Source organism: Lepidochelys olivacea (assembly GCF_965140295.1).
Source record: "Lepidochelys olivacea isolate rLepOli2 genome assembly, chromosome: 3".
NCBI lineage: Eukaryota > Metazoa > Chordata > Testudines > Cheloniidae > Lepidochelys > Lepidochelys olivacea.
Window position 1 is genome coordinate 42,471,575 of NC_140413.1, and position 14,477 is coordinate 42,486,051.

The 14,477-nt window shown below is 37.2% G+C and overlaps 1 protein-coding gene across 1 annotated transcript in view; it reads right to left on the minus strand.

Moving 5' to 3' along the window:
• Nucleotides 1-14,477, minus strand: part of CSMD1 (CUB and Sushi multiple domains 1) — a 2,028,540-nt gene that overhangs the window by 18,659 nt on the left and 1,995,404 nt on the right. Inside the window, exons 63-67 of the mRNA XM_084623138.1 lie at nucleotides 13,788-13,899; nucleotides 11,208-11,387; nucleotides 9,350-9,394; nucleotides 3,745-3,906; nucleotides 1,062-1,174 (exon numbers count right to left, since the gene is read on the minus strand). Of these exons, the coding sequence (XP_084479264.1) occupies nucleotides 1,062-1,174; nucleotides 3,745-3,906; nucleotides 9,350-9,394; nucleotides 11,208-11,387; nucleotides 13,788-13,899 (612 nt within the window). The remainder of the gene's footprint in view (nucleotides 1-1,061; nucleotides 1,175-3,744; nucleotides 3,907-9,349; nucleotides 9,395-11,207; nucleotides 11,388-13,787; nucleotides 13,900-14,477) is intronic.

Below are 14,477 nucleotides of genomic sequence, written 5' to 3' on the forward strand. Positions count from 1 at the left end.
TTGGAAAATAGTTTCATCTGCATTTTTTTAATTTAAAAAGTAATTTCAAAATGATGTTTACTTTTGAAATTTATTTAGAAAAGCAAAGCAGAACAGAAAGTGTGTGTGTGTGTGGGGGGGGGGGGGGAACAGAAATAAAATGCAATAAAAAAATCAAGAAGTAAAAAGGCTTCAGTCAAACAAAAAGTTTTGTTTGACCCAAAATGAAATTATTCATTTTTTTTCTTTTGGAGAGTGAAAAAAAAAAAAAGAAGCAAAATAAAAAATCAATTATTTGCTCAGCTCTGGTCACAGCTGAGTATTGAGCAAAAGAAAATGCCAGGGCATTGCAACAAGTACGTGAAATTTATAAGTGAAATCAAATGTAAGATATAGGAAATATCTTTCTAGATGTCAGCATAACAGCTACACATCGGTTTTACTGAATCTGAGTCAAAGCTGTGTTATTTCTTAATAAGTGAAGACAATTACTGCATCACACACACAGTCCATCAGCCTATATTTCTGTTACTTCATAACTTCATTCTTGCGTTCTTAAAGACAACAACACTCCTCAACATATTATTAAAGTACACTTAATTATCTATAGAACAACATTAAAAAAGTGATGTTTATAAAAGAAAAAAACTCACGTATTTGTTCTAAAACAAAACAAAAACATAGGAACATATGTATATCTACTTTCTTTTTTTACAGCATAGCAAAAATGTTAATATTGCGGAGCATATGGACACAGTATATACATTTCAGAACATAAGAATGACCCTTCTGGGTCAGACCAAAGGTCCATTTAGCCCAGTTATCCTGTCTTCAGATAGTGGCCGGTGCCAGGTGCCCCAGAGGGAATGAACAGAACAGGTAGTCATCAAGTGATCCATCCCCTGTCGCTCATTCCCAGCTTCTGGCAAACAGAGGCTAGGGAAACACATTTCTCTTAGAAAAAGAAAAATATGGGTATGTTCTATACATTGTTGTGTTCAACAATCATAATAAAAAAGATATAGGAAACTAGAGGCTGCCTTAAGCCAAGCAAGCACATTTACAGAGTCTGATTTACTTACATAGCCATCTAGTGCCCAGTTATCATTTTCAAACTTGCTTACAAAAGTTTCCACAGGTCCTTTAATCTGAAAGACTTTTAAAAGCAAATGAGCCTCTTCTTTCTTGTAAACACCTATTAAGAGAAGAGTGTAAAATATGTCTTTTAAACAAGTTTTTAAATGGTATCCCATGTAGTTAACCTTTAAAAGAACTTATTTTAATGACCTCCATGAACCAAAGTATCTATTGTGAAAAATATTCCATACCACATATATGACTTTAGTTCTAGGATCTTCTTTGTACTCTAGGAGTATCCAAATCAGGGACTGCTGCACTGGGAGTGAGGGGATAAAATGGGGCCAGCCACTCCTCACCCCAGCACCTTGCTGGACACCCCCCACTCTCCAAGGGGCACTTGGACCCAGGTGGTGTCTCCCCTCTTCCCTAATTCCCTTCCGCACCCCAACCATGTGGCTTTGGGGGGAAAACTGAAGAAAGGAGACAGCCAGAAACGACAGATGGTAGCAGAAGCAGCAAATGCAGGGACATCCAGAAACTCAGAGAATTTTCTACAGTTTTGACTGGACTTTTTCTGCCCTATGCTGAGTGGCTGTTTGCTCTCATCTTCTCCCTAACCCTTTTCCTCTCTTCTCTACAGTCTTTTCACCCCAGCTTCACTCCACACTTTGCCACTTTTACCTTCTTCTTTTCTGTCTTGTCCCTCTCACCCCCTTTTCTTTCCCTTTCCATTTAGCTTAACTTCCCATTCCCCCCAAAATATGTGGAACTAACATGATGTTTGCTGACATCACGTTGTTTTCTCAGCTTATCTATTATATCATTTCCTGCACAATGAGTATATCTTGTCTATTTAAAGTGTAAACCCTTCCAGGAAGGGACTGTCTACTATTCTGTGTCTGAAAAATATCTTGCACAATATGGTCCCATTCTTGGTTGCCTCTTAAGCACAAGCATAATAAACATGATTAATAATAATAATGTTTTTGTACCAACTTTAACTTTAATAATAAATTAGCAAGAATACTTGTTTCTCCATGGACAAATTCAGAAATTCTAAATGTGTACTGAAGTCCTGCCTTGTTGCAATAACACTGTCAGTTTAAATTTCAAAGAGATGTGTTTTACCCCAACAGACTGGAAATAAGGCATACATTTTTAATGAAAGAGTAATTAACCATTGGAACAATTTACTGGATTCACCATCACTGACAGTTTTAAATCACAATAGGGTGTTTTTTTTCTAAAATATATGCTATAGGAATTCTTTTGGGAAAATCCTATAGCCTGTGTTATATAGTAGGTCAGAATACATGATCACAGTGGTCTTTCCTGGCCTTGGGATGTATGAAATACTGTATTACTATCGTAAACAGCACAGTTTTAATGAAAGATGTCTTTCTATTACCAGCAGGAGAGTGAGTTTGTGTGTGTATGGGGGTGGGGTGGGGGTGAGAAAAACTGGATTTGTGCTGGAAATGGCCCACCTTGATTATCATGCACATTGTAGGGAGAGTGGTCACTTTGGATGAGCTATTACCTGCAGGATAGTGAGTTTGTGTGTGTGGTTTTTGGGAGGGGGGTGAGGGGGTGAGAGAACCTGGATTTGTGCAGGAAATGGCCCAACTTGATTATCATGCACATTGTGTAAAGAATTGTCACTTTGGATGGGCTATCACCAGCAGGAGAGTGAATTTGTGTGGGGGGGTGGAGGGTGAGAAAACCTGGATTTGTGCTGGAAATGGCCCAACGTGATGATCACTTTAGATAAGCTATTACCAGCAGGACAGTGGGGTGGGAGGAGGTATTGTTTCATATTCTCTGTGTGTATATAAAGTCTGCTGCAGTTTCCACGGTATGCATCCGATGAAGTGAGCAGTAGCTCACGAAAGCTCATGCTCAAATAAATTGGTTAGTCTCTAAGGTGCCACAAGTACTCCTTTTCTTTTTGCGAATACAGACTAACACGGCTGTTACTCTGAAATCTGCCCATACAGTCAACCAGGAAAGATGCATGTAACTGATAATGGCCATTTAAAACATAACTTTGGTCAGACTGTTAGATCAGAACATAAATCAGCATCCCAGAAAGGAATACATAACTTACTGTATTCTGTAACCCTACCCATTTTATATAAGGATGTTATCAAGATATCTCTCCTTTAAAACAAAGTTAAAGTAATAAACAAATAATATCTTCCTTTATAGACCTTTTGATCTTAACAGATCCTAAAGTGCAGAAAAAACTATATATGGTATGGATGACTTTGCCTATCACTGAAATACAACCATCTTCAGAGTTTAGCACGACAGTGGTTTAATAGTACACAGTGATGCTACACAACAGCTTGGGACAAAAAACAAAACCAATACTTTATTTGAAACTCTGGGAGAATTTAACTTGGCAAAATATAACTGACCAAACTGGAATTTGAGCAGGACACTATGTTTAGCATTGTTACTCTTGCAAAACATACTGAAAGGATTTTTAATGACAATATATTAGTCACAATTTTCATTTTACATAAATGAAGTGCATAAATGACCCATATCATCAGTTAGAAGATATTACTGATGTGATTCCAATTTTGGTGTTTAGCGTTTGCAACAGCAGAAAACATGAGAAATTGGAACAATTGAAAAAGCAACAAACCAGATATTTCTACTACTTTATTCTAAACCTACCTGATAGTTTAAGTTGTACATTGGACGATTCAGTGAATGTGGCATTCACCTTGCTGCTTGTAGTATTGAACCAGTCGACTGTCAGAGTAGCAGGTTGTCTTTTCCCTAGATACTCATAAAATCCCTTCCACAATGAATTTATGAAAAACACATCTGAAGGGACTGAACAAATAAGCAATAAACAAAGGAGTAAATCACCACAAACCAAAAGTAAAGTAAAATCATTTTTTCATCTGTCATTATTTATTAAGCTTTACATTAAAACACCCATGCATTGTTCTGAGTGCTTTTAAAAAAAAGATATACAGTATCAGAGACAATGTATATAATGAACTTCCTGCACAACTTCACATAATATCATGCTTGCTTGGCACAATAAAAGTAATTATAATAACCCATTCTATATGCCTCAGCGAATCTTCTCCTCAGGACTGAGAAAAAAAGAAAGTTCTTGAGTAGAGGACCCATTGTAGAGATTGCCCTGCTCGAAGTCCTGTCTCCCCCATGAGTGCATTAAACCAGTCTTCTGTGAGCTGCACTGGATGCTAGTAGATTTCAGGTGCAGTTTAAAATGGTGTTTTAAGAAAGCCCTAAATAGCTTGCGAGACCAGCTTCCTCCCCATGCCACACTTCTGTGTGGAGTGGAGATGCTAGAGCTGGAATTCCTTCAGTTCAAGGTGAGAGTCCCTTGCATTTGGAATTTACTTTTCCCCCAGTCTGAAATAGCCTGAATCTGTTCTCCCAAGCCTTTAGGCTAGGAAGGGAATAATGAGTGGAGGTGTATGGGAAGTGGGTATTTTTGTTCATTTTCTTGGCTGTTTTTATTCCTTCCACTCCACCCCACTCTCTGCTATTGGTAGCAGTGAAAATTGTTGGATTTCTAATTTATTAAAGACTGAATTTTAAATATTTGGCAAATATGCGTACAACTTGGTAGAGGTGACTTTTAGTATTCTGCACTAATTGAAAATAAAAAACACATATAAAAATAAAGTCAGAAGAGGACAAATCCATTAGGAAAAAATAATTTAATTTTGTGGAAGAGGTGTTCTCTGGGATTCTCATTTCCTCCTATACCCTTCCAACATGCCAATTTTCCTCCTATGCACATCCCTCAATGGCACAATGCAGTGGCAATACTTTTGAGCTGAGGGGGGCTGATTTAAGACGCCAGTATTAAGTACAGTGAGATGGGACCCCTCCTCTTGCCTGTGCAGCACGCAAAACCCCTGCCAGGTAAGGGAATATGGGGACTGATGTCAGATACTCTATGTGACGCTGGGCTGCTCCCATACTCGAGAAACGTCATTTAAATCTTTCAAGAGGATATTACAAAGAGTGAATGATTTTAAAAGGCTATTTTAAAAAGTAATAGCTAAAATCCCAGCCTCATAGCATCACGACCAAATGACAGATCAGGAGACTATTGTAACCTCACATTCACTGGCACCCTACAGATGGTGCCCACCAGACAGCCAGATGCTGCTGCAGGAAGAGTACATTATTTCATTCTCCCCTGGTTTAATTCTTGAAGTGACCAACTGAGTTTTGTGCATTTCTTTAGACAATTTTAACTTTTCAAAAGTGTAATAAAGACCGAGAAAATCATATGAATGCTTTCCTCATATTTATTATGGGAGGGCACGGACAATTAATTGTCTAAAAAAAGTCACCAACTGGCTCTGCTGATCGTATCTTGGTCCTAATGTATTAATGTGCACTTAATGAGTAGGAGCAACAATAATGTTTAGCACTTCTGTCATGCTTTTCACTTTCAGGGAGCTCTACAAACATGAGAAACAAATTCTCAGGTTAAATTTAGCATGCTTTGAAAAAAATATAAATATAGTTATTATATTACTCTAATATCTTAGGGCCCAGTCTGGCAATGTGATCTTCATGAGTGGGCCCCTATGCATAGAACCAGCACTACTGACTTAAATAAGGCTCTGTGGAATCACAGGCATCCTCCCATGCAGATCTCATTGCTGGATTGGGGCTTTACATAACAAAAAACAAACAAAATATTAAAATCTTATTTACTTTTTCCAATGTATTTTATTGTTGAACTCTTACTATTTTGCTCAAATACTAGAACAATGCTGCAATATTTAGCTTGCTGGGCAACCATTACATCCAAACAAAAAGAAATCAAGTCTATCTTTAAAAAGTTGTAAAATACATGAAAATAATTATATTAATATTAGATTCTGTAAATTCTAAATCTCAGATTAGGCCCTAAACTATCCCAGAGGGTCCCTTTATCTAATAAATCCCCACATTATTCCTGTTGGATACGTTAATAAGTTGTGTTATTGCTATTTTAGAGATAATGAGTCACAGAGAGTGAATAGTCTAATCCTTTAAAATGCTGCATGCCTCCTCCCAGAGTCTGAAATCAAGGACAACCGAAGACAATTAGGACCTTGTGTAATATGCTGAGCAGAAGCAAGTTTCATGTGTCTTGGCAAAGATCAGAGTTAGTTAGTGTCAGAGTTAGGGCTGCCCACTGTTACATAATCCACATGACACTCACATACTCTGGAGTCTTGGCATTCCTCCAGCCCTGCCCATCTGGAATGCTATTTATCCAGTGGGGCTGCAGGGATTTCCTTGCAGTTTCTCATCATCATCATCAGAGGACAATATGGTAGAGAAACTGCAGACAGCCAACCTGCTTCTCTTTTTCTGCACTCCTGCTGAAGTCAAACTGGTATGAAGCAACTGGGATAAGGACAATGTACAAATAGCTATCTGCCCCAGTCCCCTACCACTCGGCAGTGAAAGGGCCAGGAGGGGCAGGCAAGGAAGGGGAGAGAGAACAGGGAAGGGGATGAAAACAGGAATAAAGAAGAGTATCGCGGCTTTCCAAATCCCTGTAGCTGCTACTGACTCTTCTAACACCTCACCTGAGTGGTGCAGTGGGACAGGCTCCTTGTACCACCTATTCCACTGCATGAGAAGGTGGTGGAGAATAGCCCTGCAGAGGGACACAGTTACTTTTTCTAATTGGCAAGAGATTTCTAAATAGAAGCAAGTGCACAAAACGTGCCAGATATGCAGAGCTGAGAGTAAAACTCAGGGCACTTGGTTTCTACTCAAACTATATCTCTGTGCCACAATCTGTGAATCCATCTCATTCATGTAACACATACTACTATACTAATTATATTAAATTAGTGATTCGGAGCTAATGACAGCAAAGTACTGACCCTTTCCCCACTCAATTGGTTTTTATTCTTATAGTTCCAACATGCTGTAATATATTATAATTCTTCAGTAGGATTCCTAGATTTCTTGTTCTGGATACTTCTCTTTCCATAGGTATGTCACAATTGTGACTCTCTGTGATAGCAGATGAGAAACCCTGATACTTTAAAAATGTATTAAAAGTATCGTATTTGCTTTTTCCTTTAATTAAATATGCACAAATGAATTTATGGTTCATGAAAGTGAGGGGCAGGTAGTACTGACATGAGTCTGCTATAATGCTGAGAGGTTCTGTGCAAGATTCCCATGAAAGACCTGATGATATATCTCAGTCCACACCTAAGCTTCAACACCCTTGCAATTACTGTTGAGCACAGCTGTCAATTATAGTATGTCACTTTATCCAAAATGATATAGTGGGCTCAATTTTCAGCTGCACCAAATTTACACTTGGTACAGCTGAGCAGAGGAAGCAGCGGAAGGTGACTGTAATATGCATTTCTGTTCCTCCAATCTTGGGCTGGCTGAGGGCCAAAATGCAGCTGCAGTAGTCCCATAGGGATTAGCCAGGAAAGGATCAGGGGGAGCACTATGTACTCCAGCCTGCCCCTCCCTTTTCCAACCCATAGCATGCTGCTCCCTGCCCTCTCCATCCATTATCTGAGGGTGGTGAGTGAGAGAAGCTGGTGGGATAGAGACACCTATGCTGGCTCTCTTTAGGGGAAATCCATGGCTGCTCCTTTAGAGCATCTTTCTAGCTAGTTTGTGAAAAGGCTATGCAAAGCAGCGCGAGCCATGGCTGAAGACTGAGCCTAGTGTTTGTTTTTTCAAACCTACTTTACATGGATATTATAAGGATTAATTAGATAAATTTTACAAGATACTATGAAGATTTGAAGTACTATATAAATGCTAATTATTATTGCAAGGATAAACTAGAACTACGGGGAAACTAACCCACTTCATATAGATGGTCACCATCACTTAAATTCAGGTCTCCAAAGATGGGAGCTTAGTGAACTAACCCACTATGATAAATAGGCTCCAAATTCAGCAGTATTAGTTACACCACATTTAAAAGCAATGTGGTTGCAAATGGAACTTTACAGAAAGTTAAGTGGAGAGGTACTGAGGCAGAGAGGAGGACCAAAAACCATATGCAGAGCTCAGATACATGATACAATTCAAAAGTTTTAAAATTGTAATTAAAAGTAAGTTAGTGAAATGTATCTTTAAACTTTTTCCCCTATTTATTACTGTTGTTTACTGTGAATTGTTTGAGTGAACAGTATTATAATTAGTGACATGCAAAAATCATAATCTTTCATTTTATAAAAATGAATTTTTAAAATAGCTACTTATAATGACTATAAACAACATGAGGTAGTCTGTATTAATGCACTGCTTGGTGAATATAGTTCGAGACACAGCCTCTGAGTGAACTTCAGCTATATTTTAATTAGACAATGAAACACAATAGACCATGCAGTAGCTGATTAATGCATACCTTAGCTGTGCAGTGAGGTGCAGCCAAGAGCCTCCAGCAAACTAAGATTATTTATTAATTAGCATGAATGCAGTCAACTGTACACTATTGTGATTACTGTAAAAACTGGGGAAATAAACTCATTTATTATCTCAATTGACACTCCTGTTAGCAATCTCAGCAGCAAGGCCAAAGGTTACAACTTGGCAGCAGCCCCTGCGGTGCCCTATTATTCTGGGCAGGCCTTATTTGGTGAAAAACTCTGTCTATATAAAAAGAGACCACTTAAAAAAAATCAGGTCTAACATGTCCAGTAGGCCAGTGAAAATGCCTGTATATGAAGAAGGGTAGAGTACCAAACTTCCCCAAAGATGTATATTGTATATTTCTGATAGAAGCATATAATCAAATGTAGGTCAAATTCAGTTCAAAATCCATCCAACTTTTGTGGCATGGAGGCCAACCTAAGTTCTCAAATGCAAATTTTTTGAGACTTTCCAGAGCATTCACAACGTGAAAGCCAGATGGATTTTTCACCAAACCTAGCTTTATATGATTAAATTCTACCCTCATTATAAGGCTCTCCATTAGAACACTCTAAAATAAAACTACCTTTCCTTGCTTCCTGTCTACCTTATACTTTGATTTAACAACGCCTTGGTACAACGCTCCAAAAGCTGGTGTTGTATGAGAAATCGCTATGTAAAAATGATGTTACCATGGAAAGAATTTCAGAGAGTAGGCTTCACATGCCAGTTATTCTTATGAATATCTAGGACATTTGTCTTCCTTCGTGATGAGTAACGGAATAATTAAGTTAACTGTTAGAAATAGTTTTACTACCCAAAACATACTAGGGTACAAATCAATTTAGTTTATTTAGATCTAAAACTGTTCTGGTATACAAACCTGGAGTTTTAGTTATTGTTTCATTAACTTCTCTCACTCCTTTACCTACAAGTAAAAAAACAAATTATCATTTTTATGAACATATTTATTCTTCTATAGAATGCTAAAACATAATGCTTGATTAAAGCAATTATCCCTCCTATATATGCAGCAGAAATAACTAAAGCCTAGAACATATTACAGATTCAAACCCATACAGCCGCACACATTCATTGGGAAAAAAAAAACCCTTGGGAAACCAGCACTTTTATTGTGATAAATTAGTTGACTACAGAGGTATGTATTTAATGTATTCAGGCCTAAAGTTTATTGTTTTATATCAGTCCCAGTGCTATAAGAGAGAGCCTTATAGTGAGGATGAATTATGTATCTATGTAAGTATAATAATGTATTTTATCAAAATTAAACAAATACTACTAGTGAATAACGCTAGGGATATGGCACAAACCAGCAAAAAGATAGGTAACTATGTCAATGATGACACAGGACAGAACCACATCAGGTGTACATTAGTGTGGCTCCACTGAAGTCAATGTCAATTTGCACCATTTGGGGGTTCCAGCCCCATATTGTTAGGTGCTTAAAAAATACAAAAGTCAGGCAGATAGACTATTCTGTTGTGTGCTCTTTTTCTTCAGAGGCATACCGGGTGAAAATCCACCCCTGCGCAAAAGAGCTGTCAAAAGTCCTATGCACTACTTATGTCTTATTTTGAAGGTTTGAGTAACATGTAAGTGGTATACTTTGTGTGAACTCTTTGCACAGGGGTGAATTGTACCCCAACAGCTATGTGTCAGCTCAAACTAGTTGGCCGTTGTTAGCTTGCATGCACACATGAACACTACTGGACATTTTTTTAATATTCTGTTTACTGGTCTTAAAAAACAACGGGGGGGGGGGAAGTCTTACACTTCATTTGAAAGGCTGCACTTTAAAAATATCTCTCAAACAACTCTTCATCAGAACTAGTGATATATAGCACCCTTAAAAATTATTTTGCAGGGAACTGGTAATGGAATACAAAGAACCAAAATGGTTTATGTTCACTAAACACGTTTTTATTTATTTTCTACATTTGCAAGTTGCATCAAACAAAATGTTACAGGCAGCTAGTCAATAGCACATACTTTGTTTTTTGTTTTTGTTTTTCTGTTATTTAAAACTGTTAAAAGTTTAAATGGTGCAGAGATAGAGATTTACAAACCACAATCAATTTAAACATAAGGGCCAAATGTTGCTGTCAGAAATCTGTATCCAGAGTATGCCAGTGGAATTATATCAGATTTACACTTATGTAATTCAGAGCAGAATTTGGCCCAATGGCTTATTTTCAATTTTGTTGAGTTTTATTGTTCACTTTTATTTTAAAGGAAACACATTCTCCATGGATAAAAAAAATGCACCTAATTTATCCAAACATACCTGCATGATTTCAAAAGCCAGTCTGCTATGAAAGAACTTTAAAAAAAAGTTAAACCCCTATAAATAATGTAAATTAAGCACTGAAAAACACATTTAAAGAATGTTAAGATTTGACACAAACTGAGATAAAAAAGAAAATGCACGGTTAAAATTGACAGCTTGTCTTGAACAAATTCTGGTCTTTTAGTTTAACTTTTTTATTATCTGTAGGTATACTTTTTTCTGAGTGAGTTCAGAATGGTACATTCACTTTGAATGTATTCATTTGCTCAGTTTGTGTTATAATCTGAACACTATTATGACAGTTTGTTTTATTGTGATATTAATTGGTCGTAATTCAACCCTGGTATACACTCTAAAATCAATAGAATTATACTAGGATAAATATGAGTCCAATTTCTGTAGAGTGTGATATATCACTTGATCAACAACTTACTTTTACAAATAGGTGGCTTTCCTGTCCATTTCATATCTGGTTTACATGTCCGGTGCTCTGATCCACCAGCAAGAAAAAATCCTGGCTGACAGGTATACACCAAAGTGTAACCTAAAGTAGGAAGATCTATTGCTTTCACATCTACATGCGCTGGTGTCTCTGGCTGTCTGCAAGCATGAGCTGAAAGGGTTTTTTAGGGTTAGCAAAAGCTGCAACAAACAGTTGTACACAGTATCTATTTACAGAATTTAGAACAAACACATGCCAATCCATCCCTTTTCACTTAGCAAACTTTCTACCATTTAAAAAATGGCAAGCAATTTTTATATTTTCAGCAGAAGTAACGTTGAGACTTTGTGATATATTGTTGTGTTGTGGCAAGTGGGAAATAATGACTCCTACTAATATCACCTATTTCTACACAGTACACTGAAGATCCATTATTAAGGCGAAGGAGAAAAAGAGTTAAAAGGAAGAAAAGCCAGGGCACATGCCATTGCAAATTATTCTGTGATTGGTATTGTATTGTTGTACTGTCATAGCTTCAAGCATCACATAAATTCAGTGTCTGAAACAACCTTGAAAATTACAGTGATTAGTGTGCTAAATAAATTCATTATAAACATCAAATGAAATAAAGGTTCCATAGAAAGGTTTTATCATACTTCACTGGGTATAACAGAAATTGTTGCAATAGATGTCTCAATCTTTCTGCTCCATTTGTCCATTTATAACATCTCAAAATTAATCTGAAATGGGATTAGAATCTAAGGTCATTCTAAACCAGTGGTTCTCGATTAGGGGTACATGTACCCCTGTGGATAAGCAGAGGTCTTCGAGGAGGTACTTTAACTCATCTAGATATTGGCTTAGTTTTACAACTGGATACAAAAAAAACACTAGCAAAGTCAGTACAAACTAATATTTCATACAGACAATGACTTGCTTATACTGCTCTATATACTACACACTGAAATGTAAGTACAATATTTATATTCCAATTGCTTTATTTTATAATTATGTCGTAAAAATGAGAGTAAGAATTTTTTCAGTAATAGTGTGCTGTGACACTTTTGTATTTTTATGTCCGATTTTCTAAGCAAGTAGTTTTTAAGTCAGGTGAAACTTGGGGGGGTACGCAAGACAAAGCAGACTCCTGAAAAGATACAGTAGTCTGGAAAGGTTGAGAGCCACTGCTCCAAAGTATTATTTTTATTTTAGATCAGTCTATTATATTGTAGTAGTTCACTGATGTACTCTAACCATCACAGAAATCCAAATATATTGATTTCCAGCTTCCCACTTGCAGCCCAGAAGAGCTGTGGAGTGATGAGTCACACTTCATGGTTCACAGAAGACTAGCCAACAAAATGTTCCTACACATACGGTGTGCCATATTCTGTTCTCAATGACACCAATATAAACACAAAAAAATCTACATGAACTTTAGTAGAGTTATAACAGATTTGCTCTGGTGTCACTGAAAGCAGAATTTAGCCCAACAGAGTTGATACAGTGACAGTAAGCACAATGATAAAGATACCATTTGTCAACGGTCACCACACCATGGCATCTGACAGACAGAAATTTACTGCTACATTTAGAAGAGTAGATGACTGCAGTAAACTATGTAGTATCTGTTGGCAAACTCTGACTTTGAGACAGTGGGGAGTATGTTGCATATTATCTACTATATGAGATTAAAAAGTGTATTGGTTTGTTACCTTGTCAAAAACTACTTTAAACATTGTCAAGTTTCCTTCCCCACTCTGAACTCTAGGGTACAGATGTGGGGACCTTCATGAAAACCTCCTAAGCTTACTTTTACCAGCTTAGGTTAAAACTTCCCCAAGGTACAAACTACTTTACCTTTTGCCCTTGGACTTTCGCTGCCACCACCAAATGTCTAACTCCGGTTACTGGGAACGAGTCCGTTTGGAAATGTCTTTCCCCCCAAAAGCCTCCCAAGCCCTACACCCCCTTTCCTGGGGAAGGTTTGATAAAAATCCTCACCAATTTGCATAGGTGACCACAGACCCAAACCCTGGGATCTTAGGAACAATGAAAAAGCATTCAGTTTCTTAAAAGAAGAATTTTAATAGAAGAAAAAGTAAAAAGAATCACCTCTGTAAAATCAGGATGGTAAATACCTTACAGGGTAATTAGATTCAAAACATAGAGAATCCCTCTAGGCAAAACCTTAAGTTACAAAAAGACACAAAAACAGGAATATCCATTCCATTCAGCATAGCTTATTTTCTCAGCCATTTAAACAAACAGAATCTAACACATATCTAGCTAGATTACTTACTAAATTATAAGACTCCATTCCTGTTCTGTCCCCAGCAAAAGCATCACACAGACCGAGAGAGAGGCTTTGTTTCTCCCTCCCCCGAGCTTTTGAAAGTATCTTGTCTCCTCATTGGTCATTTTGGTCAGGTGCCAGCGTGGTTATCCTAGCTTCTTAACCCTTTACAGGTGAAAGGGTTTTTCCTCTGGCCAGGAGGGATTTTAAAGGTGTTTACCCTTCCCTTTATATTTATGACACATAAATTTTAAAGAAAAAAACCCTGTACTTACGAATGCATTCAGACTGTATACCACTCCAAGTTAAGTTTGCAAGACAAGATCGAGTAGTAGAGCCTTGAACATGATAACCCTTCCTACATCTGAAAAAGACTGTGCTTCCAACCTGCAGGATCAAAAGTAGAATATAAGAGAAAACGGGAAACCAACACTTGCAATCAGTTGACAGCATAGTGATATGCTGCCAGGGAGATTTTTAAAAAAAGATCATCAGTTTGCAGTTTACAGAGTTAGATTTTTTTCCTTATGCAATCAAAGTCTCATCCATGATGGTAAAACTGAATTTATCTGCCAATGATAGATGGAAAAAAATGGATCAGACTGGACACACAAAAAGGAACCACACTCTATACACTCTCAACTTTCTAGTCTACCAATTTGTGTGACAGAAGCAACTAAAATGTGTGACAAATGACTAAAATGGTATTTCTACACATTGCACTACATTTGACTTACCATAACTAGAAAACCTGCTTTTAAAGATTTTTTTCTCACTGTATGAATTAATAAGCTATTTGTTTAAAAAGAAAATAGGAAAATACAAATTCCATACTGTGCAATGATAAAAGATCTCCTGCAGTTACACCTGCAGTTATATTCATACAGAAAATTATGGGCATAATTGTTTATGCTACATTTGTGACTATGTACTACCTAAGTTCTGCTTGAGATGCTCAAGAAGCG